Source organism: Coenobita brevimanus, chromosome 79 (assembly GCF_032717465.1).
Source record: "Coenobita brevimanus isolate Jiangsu-jjx chromosome 79, ASM3271746v2, whole genome shotgun sequence".
Lineage (NCBI taxonomy): Eukaryota > Metazoa > Arthropoda > Malacostraca > Decapoda > Coenobitidae > Coenobita > Coenobita brevimanus.
In genome coordinates this window covers 5,746,491-5,767,766 of record NC_137032.1, presented here as the reverse complement: position 1 = coordinate 5,767,766, position 21,276 = coordinate 5,746,491, and the positions used below count along the sequence as shown (strand labels likewise).

The window sequence follows — 21,276 nt, the reverse complement described above, 5'->3', positions numbered from 1 at the left end:
ACCCTATCGACTCGGACGCTGATGACTCCACCCTTCACATTTCCATTCAGTACCCGCAACGTCCATCTCAGCAGTTACTTCAACAAGCAAGGGATGAGTCTATGGCACACCTAATGTCTGACTTGGCCCATGTCTCTGACTGGGGTACAAATAATCTTGTTGTTTTTAATGCATCAAAGACTCAGTTCCTACACCTGTCAACCCGACAAAATCTTCCACAGTCGTACCCACTAATGTTTAATAATATTCAGCTTGATCCTGCATCATCCTTGAACATGCTTGGGGTTTCATTCACTCGGGACTTATCTTGGAAAGATCATATTACATCTCTTGTAAACTCTGCTTCTAAAAGATTAGGTGTGCTAAGCCGACTCCGTTCCTTTTTTACTCCTGCACAATTATTGACTCTATACATGGATTTTATCCGCCCCTGTGTGGAGAACAACTCGCATGTGTGGGGAGGTTCTCCACATGCAGCTCTTCTCAGTAGGGTAGAATCAAAGGCTTTTCATCTCATTATCTCTCCTCCTCTTACTGGCTCCCTTCAACCTCCGTCTCTTTGCCGCATTGTTGCATCTTTATCTCTTTTCTATCACTACTTCAATGGTCACTGCTCCTCTGAACTGTCTGCATGCATTCCTCCACCTCTACGACAGGCACTTAGCAACTGTCAAGCAGCAAACTCTCATCCATTTTCTATCCAACTCTCTAATGCAAGAGTTGACTGTTACTCCCAGTCCTTCATTTATGCAACAGGTCAACTCTGGAACTGTCTCCCTCTGTCAGTATTTCCTGCTTCCTATGATCTCCAGTCTTTCAAACGCAGTGTGTCCAGGCATCTCGAAATGAATTTGTCTCTCTCTTGTATTTTGTTTTTCTCTTGGAAGGAACAGTTTTTGTGGGCTCATGGTCTTTTGTTCCTTCTTCCTAGAATAAAAAAATAAATAGAAATCACGTTCACCCACACGGCCTGCATCACTTTATGCATCACCACGTGCATCACCACGCAGACCTTCAACATTAATGGCCTCACCACGTGCCTCACCACACCGACCTGCCTCACCACGCTGACCTGCCTCACCACGTGCATCACCACGCCGACCTGCCTCACTTCAGGCCTCACCACGCCGATCTGCCTCACTTCAGGTCTCACCACATGCCTCACCATGCCGGCCTGCATCATTACAGGCAACACTATGCCAGCCTGCATCACTACCGGCCTCACCATGTGCCTCACTACACTGGCCTGCCTCACCACGTGGTGAGCCATGCCAGCCTGCCTCACCACGTGCCACTTCACCACAACATGGCAAATCTGGTTATGGTGGTGCAGATGCACACCGGCAGGCACGTGCCCGCCGTCATCTTTCACCAACACCATCACCACCATGATCACCGTCACCAGCATCATCACCTTCCTCATCTAGTGGTGAGTCGGCGGAATCGTCACCACGGCGCCGCCATGCTAGGGGCTGTGGCAGGGCACAGGGCAGGTCATGTGCACGGCAGACATGGCAGGAGCCACGGACAGGTAGGTTAGAATCCTTTGTGTGGGAGGAAGGGATGGGGTTTCAGCCTGAAGTACCTGTGCTTGATGACACAAATGCAGGTGTGCTGCCAGAATTTCCTTGCAACAGAGCATCTTCTGCAGTGGTCTTCTTCCTTGCTTTTTTCACAACAGCAGTGATGGAATTCATTGTAAAAGAAGTGAACTGTTTCAGGGATTTCTGCTGCAATTGGGCAGAAACCTCGCACGTGAGAGAGAGTGCGAAAATGAAGGAATGGACTGCAAGAAGTGTTAGCGAATGTGTGTTTAGCTAGCATTGACAATGTTGATACCTCATGTTAGAAAACATAACATACACGATCATTGGCTCGTGGACAATTTTTCTGCAATGCCAGTATTTGGTAAGTATATGCCACGTGACTGATATCTTGACATCCTGAGGTACCGGTACTTACATTTTTCCACGAATATGGGCCCACATCCAAACGATAGGCTGTGGAAAATCACTCAATTCTGGAGATGATGAAGGAAAAATTTCGATCATTTTTCAGGCCATTTCAGAAGGTTGTTATCGACGAGTCACTTGTTTTGATCGGGGGACGTCTTGCCTTCATTCATTACATTCCATCAAAGAGACATCATTTCGGAATAAAGTTCTTTGTCTTGTGTGATTGCAAGACTAGGTACGTGCTTGATTTCATGGTGCATACAATGGGTGATGCGGTGTTGTCGAAGGACGATCTTCATGGTTTCTGTGGTTCTGTGGTCAAGAAAATAATGGACAGGTACTTCGGTGGCAACCACATCCTTTACACTGATAATTATTACATGGCACGAAGTCTTGCAAAGTACCTGCAAGAATGCCAGAATGCCAAATTGGACTATGTGGCACTGTCCGTGCAAAGAGGAAGCATTGGCCATCCTTTCCCAAATGCACCATGAATTGGGAGTGCAGGACCTTGCAATCAGATGAACTCCTGGCAATTCACTGGCGTGATAAGAGAAAGATGAATGTTCTCTCCACGGTCCACGAAGGTAAGTTGATTGACACAGGCAAGGTCAACAGAAGAACAAGGCAGCCAGTCTTCAAGCCTGATGCTGTTCTGGACTATACCGTGGACATGCGACTTGTCGATAAATCAGATATGCAGATCGGCGCAATCGACTGTCTCAGGAGGTGTTGTGAGTGGTATAAGAAGGCATTCCTACATGTACTGGACATCTCTGTACTGAATGCCTTCATTCTGTACAAGGATATGACACAGACCAGCACATCCCTCAGACAATTCAAGAAGGATGTAATTTATGGCCTTGTGGTGAGGTTTGGACAGGTCAATCCTTCCGTGAAATGTAGGCACAGTGTGCAGCAACTGCCTGACCACCCGCAGTGCAGGGACTACCTCAGCAGGCATTTCATGGAAATATAACCTCGCACACCTGCAGGCAAAGAAGCCTTCCTGCACTGCTATGTTTGCACCAGTTCATCATGTCGACCACAGCAATGCAATATGACGAAGTGGTGGTGTGCTGAATGTGAGGTTGCACTGTGTACTGACTGTTTCTTTGATTTCCACGCAAAGACCGAGTGGTAGGAGTCTGGGAATTATGAATAAGTTAGTTTTGTACATACCGGTATGTTGTTTTTTGTTGAAATAGAAAATATGATTTCAGTGCTCTGCGTATATTTATGTGAATAATGGAGGCAGAAAGTATATTTAACCCCTACACCGCGGGCTTGTTTACCAATGACTTGCGTGTGCCGCGGGGTTATTTGGGCTCTGACAGACTCTCAAAAAATATTTGCCAAAAATCAGTTATTAGTCCTAGAATAATAAAATTACATATGCTTATGGCACATACCTTCAGCTTTCTCATGGAATGATTGTTGAGCCTTCGTCTGTTACTGTAGGACTTGTGGAGACCTCTGAAGTAGGGTAACGAAGTCTCCACTTTACACTTCCCGACAACCCGTAATATGATTACCACAGCCAGATACAAACACTATAAACACTATTCTACAATTTTCAAGTAATTTGGGATCCATACTAAAAAAAAAAAACACTGTGAAAGCAATGGAAATTACGAGCGCGTCTGATCGTCGCACTGGCACTAGTTCGCTTTTGTTACTCTGTCATTTATTATTCATAAAACCCTTCACACTTTATATTTCTATTACTATATAACACTTATATATATCTACAGTCTTTATCCATAAGTTTCCTTCAGTAGTATTAGTTTATTGTCACTGTAGGGATTCAATTTCTTTCAGTAAAATACGTAGCATTCACTTTCTCGTCCTGTATACTGGCATTGAGAGTGAATGTCACTTTCATCTTCACTCTCATAACTCATAGCATTCAGACATGCTAGAGTGAAACTTTCACTTTCATTACTCCTAGGGTATATACTAGTATTCTTATAATACTACTCATTTCCATTTCTATTTACGTTCTCTATTTTATTTACGTTATTTACATTTCTATTTTATTTACACTGTGTTGTGCACTGTCACTTGAAATAACTTATAAAACTATTTTCCATTGTTCACGTATATTTACATTCATTACTTTCACTTGCTGTTTACACATTATTTACACATTATTTACAATTCCACTTGCACTGTTTTACTCAATAGAAAGATCGTAGTCACTCTTTTATCAATTGTCAGCCCTTTACCTCTTTCCACACGAGGTTTAGTAGGGGGTAAAGGTCACAGAGCCATTTGCATGGGGGTGAAAAAAGGCCTTGAAGTCAGCAAGAAGAAACATACGTCCCCTCACTTCGGAAGATGAGAGTAAACTGATAACGCAGGGCCAGCCTGGAGGCCTATTTAGGGGTTATTCAGAGTTACCAATATTGGTTCTTGAAACAGCTAAGTCTAGCACTGATATGATTGGCAGGAAATCTAGACAATACATTATAAATTTGGTAGTTCCAGGTGAATGTAAATATCACTTAGGCTTCTCCCTTCCCTCCTTACATGTATATTTATTACGAAAATAGATTAGAGGCCTACTTAGGAGATATATAATCAGAGCTACCAATGTTAAATCTTGAAACAGCTTTGTGTAGCACTGATATGATTGGCAGGAAATCTAGACAATACATTATAAATTAGGTAGTTCCAGGTGAATGTAAATATCACTTAGACTTCTCCCTTCCCTCCTTACATGTATATTTATTACGGAAATAGATTATACGGCATATTTCAAGAGGAAATAAACAGCGAAAATTAGCGAACGAGTGCACGTGAGGTGTTGTCAGGTGATAATTAGCCAATTCCAGGTGTATGGCACTCTCACTTACCTTATTTCTTTCTTGTATATATTATTTGGTATAAGAATACGACATAGGGCTTATTTCAATGGATGAAATCGGTGAAAAAATCCAGGGAAGATTTACTTAGCGTAGCATGGCCGGGCAGGGGAGAGGATAGGGTAATGGAGGAGGGGTAGGGAGGGGAGTCAAGAACGGGGAGAAATGGCTAAATTGTCAACAATCGATGGGAGTACAGATGAGATTAGGAGTGCTGACTAGTGTTGGACATTGGCAGTACTGATAGATGATACAAACCCCCACTTGGAAGCCCGGGTGAATTCAAAATAACACAGAATCACAAAAGCGATGCCCCGCGGTATGATCCCTTGCTCCCAAGCGTCACGAAAGTGACGCCCCGCGGTTAAGGGGTTAATGATAAACTCGCAGCTTTATTTGATTTGGAAAAAATTTGTTGATACATACACAAACACACACATGCATATATATATGTATATATATATATATACAGTATATATATATATATATATATATATATATATAATGTGTATACAGTATACAGAGAGATGGAGAGAAAGAGAAAGAGAGACAGCGCGAGTGTCTGTCTGTAATGGGGAAGATGAGAAGCATTAGTTCAAGGTCGTTGTTACTATGACCTGTTTTCATTCACCCAGTACGACCGATTATGGAAAAATATTCACGGAAAAAATGTTTATAGTGTATATTGGTGTCCTGGAAGTGTCATCGAAGTGATATCAGTGTGGTGGGCTAGTGTAAGCCTTTGTTGTGTCACCGAACCTCCGCCATGCATAAGTGCACCAGCAAAAAAACACCAAAAATTGCCCTCATTCCCAACTCACTCACTCTCCCTATCTGCACTTCACGGACCATCTGATGCCATCACCTTGAAGCCAAAGGAATGTTGAGTAATATGAAACCCGATTTGTTCCAATTGGTTAAGTATTAACAGAGATATTTAGGTTTAAAGGTAGACCATTTTGCCCATTTCTGTCGGGAATGCCCAGGTGTGGGGAGCGCTCGTGACAACATCTACCAGATGGGAGGGGTTATAACTGCTTTGTCACTTGCCAAGTTGCGTGGGGCTGTGAAATAATCCTAATGTGACTGAAATATATCCTCACATAATAGATTTACCTTGTTCATCAAAAAATTCAAATGTCACAGGTTTTATCAGGTCATGGTGTAGTGGCATCAGTGTCTGACTTCTATCTTTTTTTTTTATGTGAGGAAGAAGGAACCAAAGGCAACGAGCCCACAAAACTGTTCCTTCCAAGAGAAAAACAAAATATAATAGAGAGCCAAATTCAAGATCTGATCATTTTGAGATGCCTGGACACACTGCGTTTGAAAAACTTGAGATCATAGCAAGCGGGAAATACAGATAGAGGGAGACAGTTCCAGAGTTGACCTGTTGCATAAATGAAGGACTAGGAGCAACGGTTAACTCTTGCATTAGAGAGTTGGACAGAAAAGGGATGAGAGTTTGCTGCTAGATGGGTGCTATGCGCCTGTCGTAGAGGTGGAGGAATGCATGCAGACAGTTCAGAGGAGCAGTGACCATTGAAGTAGCGATAGAAAAGAGATAAAGATGCAACAGTGTGGCAGAGAGACAGAGGTTAAAGGGAGTCAGTAAGAGGAGGAGAGTTAATGAGAAAAAAACCTTTGACTCCACGCTATTGAGAAGAGCTGTTTCTGGGGAGCCTCCTCACACATAACAGTTGTACTCCATGCAGGGGCAGATAAAACCCCTGTATAGAGTCAACAAATGAGCAGGCGTAAAGAAGGAACGGAGTCGGCTTAGCACCCAAAATCTCTTAGAAGCAGATTTTACAAGAGATGTAATATGATCATTCCAAGATAAGTCCCGAGTAAATGAAACCCCAAGCATGTTCAAGGATGATGCAGGATTAAGCTGAATATTATTAAACATTAGTGGGTATACCTGTTGAAGACTTTGTCAGGTTGACAGGTGCAAAAACTGAGTCTTTGATGCATTAAAAACAGTCAGATTAGTTTTACCCCAGTCAGAGATAGGAGCCAAGTCAGACATTAGGTGTACCATAGCCTCATCCCTTGTCTGTTGAAGCAACTGCTGAGATGGACGTTGCGGGAATCGAATGGAAAGGTGAAGGGTGGAGTCATCAGCATGAGTGGATAGGGTTAGATGTACAGCTTAGAAGGTCATTGATGAATAAAAGGAAGAGACTTGGTGATAGGACAGAGCCCTGAGGAACACCACTGTTGATAGATCTAGGAGAAGAACGATGGCCATCTACAACAGCGGCTCTAGAACGCCCAGAAAGGAAGCTAGAGATGAAGGCACAGATAGAAGGATAGAAACCGTAAGAGGGCAGTTTGGAAATTAAAGATTTATGCCAGACTCGATCGAAGCCTTTGAGATGTCAAGTGCAATGGCAAAACTTTCGCCAAAGTCCCTAATGAAGGATGACTAGGAGTCTGAAAGGTAGGTGAGAAAATCGCCTGTGGAGCGTCCCTGATGGAACCCATACTGATGATCAGAAAGATGGTTGTGATAGGAAAGATGCTTTAAAATTTTTGTATTAAGAATTGACACGAAAACTATTGAGATACACGATGTTAAAGCAATTGGACGATTGTTAGAGAGTTGGGAATGGTCACCCTTCTTTGTGACTGGCTGAATGAGAGCAAACTTCCAGCAAGAAGGAAAGGTACAAGTTGACAGACAAAGGCGAAAGAGTTTGCCTAGGCAGGGTGTAAGCACAGAGGCACAGTTCTTGAGGACAAGAGGAAGGACTCCATCAGGCCCATATGCCCTGTTAGTATTGAGGCCGGTGATGGCAGAATATACATCAGCTGAAGAAATTTTAATGCCAGCTATGAGGAAGTCAGAGGGGGGAAGTGATGGAGGAAAAGCACCGTAATCATTTAAGGTGGAATTGGAGGAGAAAGTCTGAGCAATGTGATCTACTTTATCAGTTGAAGAAATAGCTACAGAGCCATCAGAGTAGAAAAGAGGAGGGAAGGATGATGATGTAAAGTTGTTAGAAATGTTTTTGGCAAGGTGCCAGAAGGAACGGGAAGAATTCGAGTTAGAGTTGAGAGCATTCAGTACAGATGAAACTATTTTTAGCGAAGCGAAAAACAGACTTAGCACAATTCTGGGCAGAAACGTATAAAAGATGTGATTCAGGGGTGGGTTGGCTCCAGTACCTTTTATAGGCCCTCTCCTTGTTCTGGACAGCATTAGAACAAGCGTGTTTAAACCAAGGCCTTCCTGCATTATTCAGAGGATATGAGAAAGGAATGTATGCTTCCATGCAAGGCATACCCAGATGGCTCCCGGCCATGGAAGCAATAATCATTCCAGGGAAAATCAAAGAAGTACTGCCTGAGGGCCTCCCAATCTGCAGCTCCAACGTGCCACAGATGACGTTTCTTTGGAGGGTCTGCAGGCTGTACCGGAGCGATAGGACAGGTTAAGGTGATAAGGTTTTGATCGGAGAAGCCCAACGGAAAGAAAAGATTAATAGTGTAAGCAGAAGGATTAGTTGTAAGGAAGAGGTCAAGTATGTTGGAACTCTCTCCAAGGCGGTCAGGGATATGGGTAGGGTGCTGTACAAGCTGCTCTAGGTCATTAAGGATAGAAAAGGTGTAGGCTTGTTCACCAGGTGGATAAGTGAAAGGAGAGGAGAGCCAAAGGTGGTGGTGAACATTGAAATCTACTAGAACGGAGATTTCAGAGAAAGAAGAAATGGATAGAATGTGTTCCATCGTAGAAGTAAGATAGTCAAAGAATTTTTGATAGTCAGTAGAATTAGGAGATAAGTAAACAGCACAGATATATTTAGTCAGAGAATGACAGGAAAGCAGAAGCCAGAGTGTAGAGAATTCAGAAGAATCGAGTTCAGGAACATGAGAGCAAGATAAGTTGTTGCATATATATACACAACAGCCACCTTTGGCTTTGAAATGAGTATAGAGAAAGTAGGAGGATACAGAAAAGGGTCTGCTGTCAGTTGCCTCACACAGCTGAGTCTCAGTTAGAAAAAGAAGGTGAGGTTTAGAGAAGGAGAGGTGGTGCTCAACAGAGCGAAAATTAGAGGAAAGGCCACGAATGTTGCAGAAATGAAGAAGAAGAAGAGAGTCAGACAGTGGTTCCAGGCATCTTGAGCCATCACCAGGACAGCGGCAAAAGGTGGGGACACATATGGGCCCCCCCTGGGGACTCCGAGGCTACATTATTCGACGCCTTTTTTTCTAAAATTTTGAAAAGGAAGTGTGGTGTGTACTGTGCGTGTAGTTTGGTGTTGATAGATAGATAGATAGATATTTATAGATATAGATATAGATATAAATATATATAAATATATATATATATATAGATAGATAGATAGATAGATAGATATAGATATATAGATAGATAGATAGATAGATATATATATAGATAGATAGATAGATAGATATGGATATATATATATATATATATATATATATATATATATATATATATATATATATATATATATATATATTTTGCATCGTAAAATAATTTATGACCAAAAATTATCTTCAGTGTATTTGAGCCTTTACTTTTTGGTCGAGTATATGCTATGCTCCATTATTTTTATATATTACAAGTGTTTCTGAAATAATAGAAATATTACCATTTTTTCTTACAAAATTTTCCTCAAAATTTGCCACAATTACGTGAATAAACTCTTCCCCCAATGATGTTTTTTTTTTTTTTTTGTCCTCATTTTTTTTCTTAAGATTTGGTCCAAAATTAGTTGCTGAAGAATATATTGATTGGACGTAACTTTTTCCCCCTAAATGTTTCACTTTTTCTTTCACTGAATTATGACATAAACCCAAGATTATATATTTTTATATTACTTTATGTTACACAGAAAAGGCTAACTTTTTACATGAAATACAACAATGTTCTTAATCTCCTAGAGAAAATATATATATATATATATATATATATATATATATATATATATGATAAGGTGAAAGAGACAGATTGTCCAGGTGCTTGTGGGTGCAAAAGTTGATGTATGCGGATTAACTGAAACTAAATGGAGAGGTGAGAGTGTGAGAGAATGGGAGTATGGATGGGGTATACGTGCAGGAGTAGATGAGAATGAGAGGGCAAAAGAAGGAGTATGTATGGTTGTAAGTAAAAGATGGAAGAAGAGCATAAAAGAGTATGGATCAGTTGGATCAAGGATTGTGTGGGTCAGGTTCAAACTTGGAATAAAAATGTGGGTGATCGTGTGTGTGTATGCGCCAACGCATGATCGTGCAAGTAGAGTGAGAGAAGAGTTCTGGACAAATGTGGAAGTGTGCATGGAAAAGTCTGGAAGGAATGAGTGTTTTTGATCAGTGATATGAATGGTAAAGTAGGGAATGTGAAGGTGGATGGAATAGTTGGTGAGTGGGGTGTGCCTGCTGAGATAGATGAGAATGGTAGTGCATTAGTGGACATTTGTGCTGGGAGGGGGTTGGTGATAGCCAATACTCACTTCAGGCACAAAATGATCCGCAGGTATACATGGCGAGAGATGAGAAGGGTGGGTGGTGAACTGAATGAAAGGAAGGCAATGATGGATTATGTGTGTGTAGATGACAGGATGCGAAAATGTGTAATGGATGCAAGAGCTTATAGAGGTTAGGGGAGTGGACTTTCTGACCACTACTTGTGGTGGCCAGAAGCAAGATCCAATTAAGATGGAGAAATAAAAGAAGGGAAGGATGGGAAGAAGGAGTATTAGTAAGGAGAGTGGAAAGGTTACAAGAGGATGAGAAAAAGGCAGAGTATAAGAGACAAGTGGAGGAACGATTGGGCAAATATGAATTGAAGCAGATGGGGGACGTGGAAGGTGTGTGCAGGATATTCACAGAAGATATATGTGCAGCATGTGATGTGGTGTGTGGGATGAAGAGAAGACGGAGGGGTGTGCAAGGAACAGCGTGGTGGAATGAAGAGGTGAGACAGGCTGTGGCACAAAGGAAGAAATCATACAATGAATGAATGAGAAATAGGGGCATGGAAGAAGTTGAGAGGCGGAAGAGAGAGTTATATGTAGAAAGAAGGAGAGAGGCAAAAAGATTAGTAAGAGAAAGAAGAGAGCGGATGAGGAATTTGGAAGGAACTTGAGTGTAAAGTGGAGGGATTGTAAGAAAATGTTCTGGAAAGAGGTGAAAAGAGTAAGACAGGGTGGAAGTGAAGTGAGCAGGGGAGTGAAAGATAAAAATGGTAGATTACTAGTGGAGAAGGGAGAAAAAGTGAGCAGATGAAGAGAACACTTTAAGGAATTGTTGAGCATAGAGGATGGAAGTAATGCGAGTATAAGTGGCTGGGGAATGGCTGGGAGAAGGATGGAGGTGAGAAGACAGGAAGAAATCAGTAGGATAAAAGTTGTGGAAATAATAAAGAAGGTTAAATTGGGGTAAGCCCCAGGAATTGATGGAGTGTGTGGTGAAATGCTGAAGCATGGGGGAGAGATAGTAGTAGAATGGATGTGGAAAATGTGCAGATTGGCCTGGGAGGAAGGTAGAGTCCCGGAGGATTGGAGGTCGGGTATAATTATTCCCTTGTACAAAGTAAAAGGGGAAAAAGAAGTGTGTGGTAATCATAGGGGTTTTTGTCTTCTTAGTATAATAGGAAAAGTGTATGGTAGGATACTTATTGACAGAGTTAGAGATGGAACAGAGGAATTAGTTGAAGAAGAACAGGGAGGCTTTAGGAAGGGAAGAGGTTGTGTAGATCAGATATTCATTCTTAGATCTTTAGTGGAAAAGTTTCTGGAGAAGGGAAAGAAGTTGTATGCGGCTTTCATGGATTTGGAGAAAGGATATGACAGGGTTGATAGACAAGGATTGTGGAAAGTATTAAGAATATATGGAGTAGATGGGAAGTTGTTGAATGCTGTGAAGAGCATGTATGATGGTGCTAAGGCTGCAGTGGGTGTGGATGGTGAACTGAGAGTATTTTTCTCTTTGAAGGGTGGGTTGAAACAGGGATGTGTCATGTCTCTATGGTTGTTCAATCTGTACGTGGATGGGGTAATAAAAGAGGTACAAGATAGGGTAGTGGCTGTTGGAGTGGTCCTGATGAGAGAGAGTAGTGTTTGGAAACTCCCTGTATTGTTGTTTGCAGATGATACTGTGTTGTTGAGTGAAGACGAAGGAGAGGTGCAAGGCTTGGATGAGTTTGGGAGAGTGTGTAAGAAATGGAATCTAAAGGTAAATGTAGGGAAGAGTAAATTGATGGTCTTTGAGAGAGGCGAAGTCAGTGAATGTAAAGCGAGGTTGGATGGTGAGGAATTGGAAAATGTGAGTACGTTTAAGTACTTGGGTAGTGTGATGAGTAAGGATGGAGGTTTGGAGGGTGAAGTGCTTGAAAGGGTACAGCAGGGAAGAAAGGTTGCTGGTTCCTTGAAAACAGTGATAATATGCAGGGAAGTGAGCATAGAAGAGAAAAAGTTTCAACATGACAGTGTTGTGATACCAACTCGAACGTATGGAAGTGAAGCTTGGACGTTGTTGGAAGGACACAAGTCAAGAGTGAGAGCAGTGGAAATGAGTTATTTAAGAGGAGCCTGTGGAGTCACATGGAGAGACAGGCTGACAAATGAGGATATTAAGGAGCGTTGTGGTGTGGATGTGGATGTGATAGGAAGCGTTAGGAGGAATACACTGAAGTGGTTTGGCCATGTGGAGAGGATGGAGGGTGAAAGACTGACGAAGAGAGTGTGAGTGAGGTGGAGGGTGGAAGAGGGAGGGTTAGGCCGAGGATGAGATGGAGGGATGGGGTGGAGAGGTATATGAGAGAGGGAGGTGTGAGTTGGAAGCGGAGCAGTGAAATGGCGGGGGACAGGGCGACGTGGAGGCGATTTGTTTGTGGCCACCACGAACGGAATTGAGGCGTCTGGCAATATATATATATATATATATATATATATATATATATATATATATATATATATATATATATATATATATATATAAGATGTTATGCTGCATCTGTGTGCTTTCCTGAGTAAATAGTGTAATTATGCATGTATGATCACGTGGTTATCTACCAACTTACCTACCTACCTATCTATTTATTTATATTACAAACACACAAACATAGATATGTAGATAAACTGAGTAACAGATGCATAAATAAAACAGATACTATCTGTGACAAGTTGGTTTTTGCTTTTGCTAATTAATGTGCAGTCGGGCTCTTCCGTTACAGAAATGCTGGTTGAGGCTGTGCTGCTGATACTGCTGCTGCTGCTGCTACGTTCGTGGTGGCACAGTGACATGCCGGGAAAAAAGAAGCCCCCGGGTTAGTACTGTTAACATTCTTATGTTCCTTTACTCTCTATAAATTTTCCCGATGAATATAATTCTCGGGTACTAGGTAGAATGAAACATTCGGAAAGATGCAAGTATGTGAGTTAAGTCTGGTGCAGTCTGGTGGGGTTAGGAGGCTCACTGGCACGTCTGGCGAAGTTAAGAGACTCACTAGTACCTCTGGTGAGATTAGGAGGCTCACCAGCACTTAGGTGAGAGTAGGAGTCTCACTAGGATCTCTGGTGGAGCTAGAAGGCTCACTGCCTCCTCGGGTGGTGTTAGGGAGCTCACTAGTACCTCTGGTGAGGTTAAAAGGCTCGCTAGCACCTCTAGAGGCTCACTAGCTCCTTTGGTGAAGGAAGGTCGTTAGAACTTCTGATGAAATTTGGAGGCTCACTAATACATCTGGTGAGGTTAGGAGGCTCACCAGTACCACTGAGTTTAGGAGACTTACTAGCATCTCTGGTGTGGTCAGAAGGCTCGCTAGCACCTGTGGTGCGGTTAAGAGGCTCGCCAACACCTACCGTGAGGTTAGGAGGCTCATTAGCACCTATGGTGGGGTTAGGGTGACTAGTGCCTCTAGTGAAGTTAGAAGGTTCATTAATACATCTGGTGAGGTTAGGAGGCTCACTAGCCCCTCTCCGTCACCGGTTAATCTCTGCATAAAGGCCTGTTCACACTAGCAAAATCGCGGCCGTTTTTTGCTGGAATTTGCTCCCCGCTAGAAATTCCGGCCGCTTTTTTGGCCGGTATGGAGAGACCGACATGTTGGTCTTTTTTTTTTTTTTTTGCCGGAATCGGGAGAAAGAGGCTGGGCCGATTTAAATGGAAGCACCGAACAAGGCAAAGCTCTAGGAGCGAAAACTAATACGACATCTTGTGTGTTTAAGCTACTACAACTACTAACTACTACAACTACTACTGCTATTCCAGTTTGGGTGTATTTGGTATGACCATGAGTATAAAAGTATAATTATTTAAGTATGGGAGCCTCTGTGGTACAGTGGAAGAGTGTGCGTTTCGTACACGGGTGAACCAGGGCTCACGCCCCGCCAGGGTAATAAACTTTGGGAGTGTTCACTCGGCCACGTACTGCATTGGCGTACACATGGGGTGCCGTGGTTGAACCAGTGTCGCTTACTATAAAGTATGCTTGCACCCAGTCAGCTTGCGCGGGCCGATTACACTTGGTTAGCCGACTACACACACATCCAAATCCACTCCAACACTACAGTTACACTTACAAGCACTTCTCACCCAACATACAAACTCTACCAGACAGCCTAAACCACTTGGTAGAGGTACATTGGCTGTATCGTCCCTGCTTCGGTCGGGATAGGCCAGTCCAGCAGTGGGTACTCAAACGGCTGCTGCTGCTGCTGATGATGATGATTAAGTATGAGTTAAAGTACATGGAATCTTATACATGATTTTATGCTTAAGAATTTTTATGCATACGGCCCCTGAAGCCACCGAAAGCTGAGTGGCAGTAAAAGCTTGTTCACACAAGCTAATTCGCGGCCGTGAGGGCTCATCTTGAAGTAGCCAAAGTGCTAGAGCAAAAGCTGCACACCTATAGTCGGTTTCCCGCAGTCCGACGCACTGATTTTGCTACCTGAGGACAGGTGGATTTGGTAACACTGCGCGATGCATTCCGGCGGTGATTGGTTAATTTCAGTTGTGTTTGAATGTGCTCCAAATTGACTTCGTATTCCAACCAAGGCCCTCATTCATTTGTAAGATACCGGAAAATACAGATACAGATTAAAGCAATGATATCTTTAGTGACATATATGTGCCTTTTATAGTACTGGAGATAAACCTGAACGACAGTGATAACAGAACTAAGTAAAGTTGCGACTGGATGCATACGAACACAGTTAGCAACTGTGGCGGGAATTCAGACATTCGTAGCGAGGTAATTCCTAGGTCTTGTGAAGCCTCGAATGTTTTTTCCCACCACTACTACACAGTGTCACAGTCTACACCATGCCCTTCATTACCTCATATGCTAATATACAACCTGACAGGGGCTCACCCGGGGGGGGGGGGAAGGGGGCCATGGCTCCCCCGAAATTTCCTTCTTTCTAATAAACGAAGTAAATAAAAGTGACTTCCATTATATTATTTTTCTACCCATAATTTTCATTTTTATGTCCCCCTCCGAAAAATATTCCTGGGTGCCCCCCTGCAACTTGACCCTAGATACGCTTAGCTTAGCTTCTAATAATTATGATTTGTGTGATCACACACACACACACACACACACACACACACACACACACACCTCACTTGGGTCAACACATGTTATTCTCAGTATATATAGTGTACCTACACATTTTCATTACCTTCATAGGTGACAGTAGCTTTAAAAATCTGCATTTGTTTGTATTCATAGTCAGATTCAGTAAAATTATTTCTTACATGAATAAGTTTGGTGTTTAATTTTCCCTAACATTTTCGTATCATAAGAGACAGACATACAGACAGACAGACGGACACCCTATCCCTGGTCACCACGCACCCTCTCCTCAGGCATGTATCTCTGTCCCCTCGACAGAGAGCCCGGAAAGTAATGGATTACATCACTGTAGAACAAACTGAATTTTTGTTAATGACGGAAGAAAGGATAAGATAAATGCAAACCCCATGAGAATATAATAGTTGAACTATGCTGCTATAATGAAACCCCGTGCAGTGTGAACGAGATCAAGCGTAATGAAATGAATTTAAACAAATAAATCAGTCGCTGACTGTTGTCCGTATGAGTCCAGTAGCGACTTTACTTACTTTTTATCATTGTCGTTCAGGTTTATTTCTAGTAATTTAAAAGGCACATATTTATCATTAAAGATATCATTGCTTTAATTTGTATCTGTCAATTCCGGTATCTTATAAATCCATGAGGTGCCTTGGTTGGAATACAAAGTCAATTTAGTGCACGTTCAAACACAAGGGAAATCGACCAATCACCGCCCGAGTGCATCGGGCAGTGTTACCAAATCCATCTGTCCTCGGCTGGCAAAATCAGTGCGTCAGACTCCGTGCAACCGACTACAGTACTTGTATGGTGATCCATCTTTGTAAACACTTAGCGAGTTCCTGCCTCCGTAGTCCCCGTACGTATGAACACCTTTCTGGGAGAAATACCGAAATCGGGATTTTTCCCCCCCATTTCGGCGAAGAAAACGGCCGCGATTCAGCTCGTGTGAACCAGACTTAATACAAAGTCATAGTCAAACCTGGTTTAGTTTACCATACGTGGATGCACTGCTGGAGAGAGACTGGGGGTCGGGGGATTGAATGAAGATGGAATAAATGCCATGTATATTGGTGATTCATTTATCTAACGAAATCCAGCAGCTGTGGAGGACGTATGAAGGAAGGGATGAAAGTACAACTGATGGTCTTAGCTGATTTGGTTCTAGATACTTGGACACACAAGAGCTCACAGGAAGGAGGAAGGTTAGGACAGAATCCATATAAAAAATATGGCCATACTTTTTTGAGCTCCAGATATATGGAAACTCTGGAAGTCGTAGGAAGGAAAAAAGAACGATGAAATACGAAGGTAAATTACAGTCAAGATATCCTGGACTATTTGTATTAGTAGAGATGGTAAGAAGAAGGATATCGGGAATGAGAAGGAAGAGCTGATTTCCACGTTACCTCTGCTTAAAACCTTCATTCCAGTGATGTCAATGGGACAGTGAGGCTGTATTTAATTCATGTTCAGACTGACGGTAAAAAGAATACAATAATGGGGACGTCACTGGCCTGAAGGGGTTCACCTGTTTCTCATGTTGTCCCGCTGCTCCGACGAAACTCACCTCTTCCCCCTTCTCTCTCTCTCTCTCTCTCTCTCTCTCTCTCTGTTCTACTTCTTTTCCCTCCTCATTTACCTCCATCTCTATGCTTCATTCGCTGCTTTCTACTTCATCTACTCCAACAACTCCCCATCACACCTCTCTTCTCCTCTAACCCCTGTCTGCTGCCTCTCCCTCTGACCCCAGACTCCCAGATCCACTCACTTTACTCCCTTCTCTCTTTCATCAGTCGCAATCCAAACCTGTCCGTACCTGGAAAAGAATTAGGGACCTGGACTGTGAATTTGGCTTGTGTACTGTATTGTTCTGTTACTTGATAAGAAATGACGGACTGTTTTAATAACTTTTATGCAGTCAGTCTAAGCCTTTTCCTACTCTCTGCCAGGCCCTACCATCTTCCCCATCATCGGCAGCAAGTTTGTGCAAACGGCTGAGGATGCCAGGAAATTGCACAAAGAATACGGCAAGGTCGTCAGGTCAGTGGCAATGAGTGAGGCTAGGAGTGATATGTGAAGTCATGTACATTCGCTCACACTAATAAGTTGTACAAGGGACTCTGTGACAGTTCTGAAATTGTTTTTGCCTCACATCTACTGTGTGTGGGAACAACCCCACAGAAGTACCGCTGTAGACATGAGACATAAACAAATGCACAGGAAGCACACGAGACCTCGAACACATCCCATGAAGTACTTAATAGTGGTAGCTATTGCAAAGTCGATTTTCAAAAATTGGTTCACACTTCGCCTGGGATAATGTGGCACAACATGCGATGGCTAATGCAAAATCTAAGATGATCCCATCCAACGTTAAAAAATTTGACTGAATGAGGATACTATACACGTCACCTGCTTGGTATTTCCTAGTCAGTACTGTAGTGATACGAGTATATGCAGTCAGATGGTAACAGATTATTCATCACGAAACACTACGACCTATACTGATAATTTAGGGTATCATCAGATTTTTTCCTGCTCTGTATATTATTGATCAACGGTACTGTACTGCTGGACCTCTGGGAAAAAACTGTCAATGTCACACACACACACACACACACACACACACACACACACACACACACACACAATCAAAGGGTTATCACAGAATTTGAAGACTAACTCAAGAATTTGGACATTACTACAGAATTTCCGTGTAATTCTGGAGTTTACTCTGAAACTCTGAAGCTCTTATAAAACTTCAGCAAGTCTCCCAGAAATTGTGGAGTAACTAAATAATACTGAAGGTACCCTGAACTTATCGAATTACATTTTAAATTGTTTAGTTGCTCTGGAGTGGCAGAAATAAATATTGCAAACTCAGAGTTTCATTTTCCAAAGATACCGTTTTAATTCTATACCCACGCCTTAAATTTCGAAGTTATTGATGATATCTTGAGGTTACCTGTCAAATCTTAAAATTAATTATATCCTGAAGTTATCATGCACATTGTGAAGTTGCACTTTAAATTCTGAACTTTTCCTTTAAGCACTTAAAATACTCTTCACCTTTTTAAAATTATCAGTTAAATTCTTCAGTTGTTCCTTAAATTCTGAAGTTACACTCCAAATTATTAAGTTACTTCTGAAAACTTTAAAGTTACTCTTTAAATTCTTAAGTCTTATCACTCATAAGATTCTAAGGTTACTTCTCAAGTACTGAACCGCCCCCTCGGATATTTTAAGCCTTTTTTTTTTTTTTTACCCTTAAAATTTTTCAGTTTTTATTTTGCTCTGGTTCACTGTGCTTTTCCCAAAATTCTTCAGCTGAACACTAAATATTTTCTTCCACATGAATTCATGATCACCTAGTTATGACCAAAAGACCTACTGTGGTGGTGAATTCATGTACACTTGCTCAAAATATAAAAATTAAATATAATATGGGTGCACATATCGACTGAGATAATCTGACACCACGGATGATCGCAACTGCAAGATGTTCAATGACCTTACTGCACTATGGTAAAACTGCTTCCTTGAGGCTCTATTGTATCATTTGCCTGTGACTCAGTATTATAATCATACAAATATTTAGATGAAAATATGTCAAACAGCTTGGGAAATCACAGGCTATTAATCAATTTAGATAATACCTCCTGCCTGTGAGACCCGTTTTCGAGCTTGTTTAAGGTAATTGTTAAAAAGCAAGATTTGCCAGTTAGGTAGTCGAGAAGTTTCTCATGGATTCCCAATGATTACCATGGTTCATGTGTGAGTCAGAGTTGCCAGTTTGCCTGCTATATTGAGCATAGTTATGTTGTAAGTTGTACATAAATTTTTATGCTCTTTTTCTCAATAATGTTGTATTTATGTGATATTTAACCCCTCTGCCCATGATGACGCGTTTTTCGTCATAGGGGGTGCGGCTGCAACTATACTTGAAGATGTGTTTGTCGTCATTTAAGCATAAAAACCTTCATCAGAGAAGAAGTTTTCGACTAATTGGCATAATTTTTGGAGGTGTCATAGTTTCCATGCTTCTCACTGGAAGTAATAACTTGGCAACTTTGGAGCCCAAGACACGTGGCGGCCTGGACAGGTTGATTAGAACCACAGCCTGTCGAGGGAGAAGGTAGCGTGTGGTGGGCCATTTAAATCATACTCTATTTACCCTCGTCCTGGGCGTGCATCATATTCCACTATACCAGTAGTGTTTGTGTTTATTTTTTGGGCACTATTGTGATTAGATTTGGTGTTTGCAATAGGGAATTAGGTTTTTGTGAATCATTCCTGGCCGTTATCAGCAGTTGGCCCAACGAAGATCGTGCTAAGCCTACCCTGTTTTTCGCTATGTCCCAACAACTGCACTCCCTCTACCCTGCACCCAATGAGAGTATTCAACCATTGAACAATAGTGACAGTGAATTAGATGAATATAATGTGCAATAGCTAGTGAGGAAGGACATGGTGAAACGTTTAGCAGGGGGAGGTGGGAAACCGCCTTATGACACAGCGTTGTCTTGAAGGGAATATTTTCTAAGGTGTTGATGAAGTCCTTGTTTTATGCTGATATATGGTGGGTAATGTTATTGTGCAATAGATAGGAGTATAATGCAATGAGTGTATGTGATGAAATATTGGTTAGGGCAGGAGCCACGGACGCCTTACAGCCACAGCACACCATTGTCAGGAGGGGATAAAATAGTGGAGGTTTATAGGGATAGTTGATTTTATCATATTGTTATATTTATTCCGTATGCCTTTTGTGTGAAATAAAACATGAGTGTTATAGTGATATGTTTATCGTATGCTCATGTGGATGAGCGTAAACACTGCATCACTTGCTTGTCAGAAGATATCGTCTGCAATACCTTAGGTATTGCAGATGTGACATAAAGAGCACAATCATGCACTGTTGTGGTGAAATGTACTGTATTTCTCATAAAATAATGGATTTGATTATGTGTATTGTGAGATAAAACCATAAACACCAAAACATCCTCACGTAAAGGAAACATCATCTGCTACACCTTAGCACACAGGTAAGAGCCATGTACTTGTACTTGTTGTAGTGTAATATACTGTGTATCTCATATATTGATAGATTTGGTTATGTTTTATGTGAAAGACAGTAAAAGACTGAGCCAATTGTTTGTAAGAAAGAGTGCGTATCATACACTTGAGTTAGCACAAAGGTAGCAACATGCAACACGAGGTTAGGAACATGTGCATTTACATTTTATTCGTGAAATATACTGTGTATCTCATATATTGATAGATTTGGTTATGTGTTATGTGAAAATAACGTGAAAGACTGACCCACGTGCTCATAAGAAAGAGAAACACCTGAGGTAGTGCAAAGGCATGCGAAATGCAATGTGAGATACGTACAGTAATTGTTGATGGTGTAATATACTGTGTATCTCATACACTGATATATTTGGTTATGTGTTAATATGTTATGTGAAAAGAAAGTGAAAGTGAACCATGTGATCGTCTGGAAATCATCGTCTGCTACACCTTACTACCCAGGTAAGGGCCACATAATTGACTTGTGGAAGACGTGCATTTATATTTTATTGGTGAAATATACTGTGTATCTCATTAAGTGATAGATTTGGCTATGTGTATTATGTGAAAAAAACGTGAAAGATTGACCCAGGTGCTCGTAAGAATGAGAACGTCTCGTACACCTGAGGTAGCACAAAGATAGTGAAATGCAACACGAGGTCAGGAACACGTGCATTTACATTTTATTGGTGAAATATACTATGTATCTCATAAAAAGTGTTAGAGTTGGTTATGATTTATGTGAAAAGACAGTGAAAGACTGACCCAAGTGCTCGTAAGGAAGAGTGTGTGTCATACACCTGAG

The 21,276-nt window shown here is 41.7% G+C and overlaps 1 protein-coding gene across 1 annotated transcript in view; it reads left to right on the top strand.

The window, feature by feature from the left end:
• Positions 1 to 2,445: 2,445 nt before the first annotated feature.
• LOC145408986 (cytochrome P450 2L1-like) overlaps positions 2,446 to 21,276 on the top strand; it is a 155,170-nt gene continuing 136,339 nt past the window's right edge. The window contains exons 1-3 of the mRNA XM_080279558.1: positions 2,446 to 2,542; positions 13,035 to 13,127; positions 17,348 to 17,438. Of these exons, the coding sequence (XP_080135684.1) occupies positions 2,446 to 2,542; positions 13,035 to 13,127; positions 17,348 to 17,438 (281 nt within the window). The remainder of the gene's footprint in view (positions 2,543 to 13,034; positions 13,128 to 17,347; positions 17,439 to 21,276) is intronic.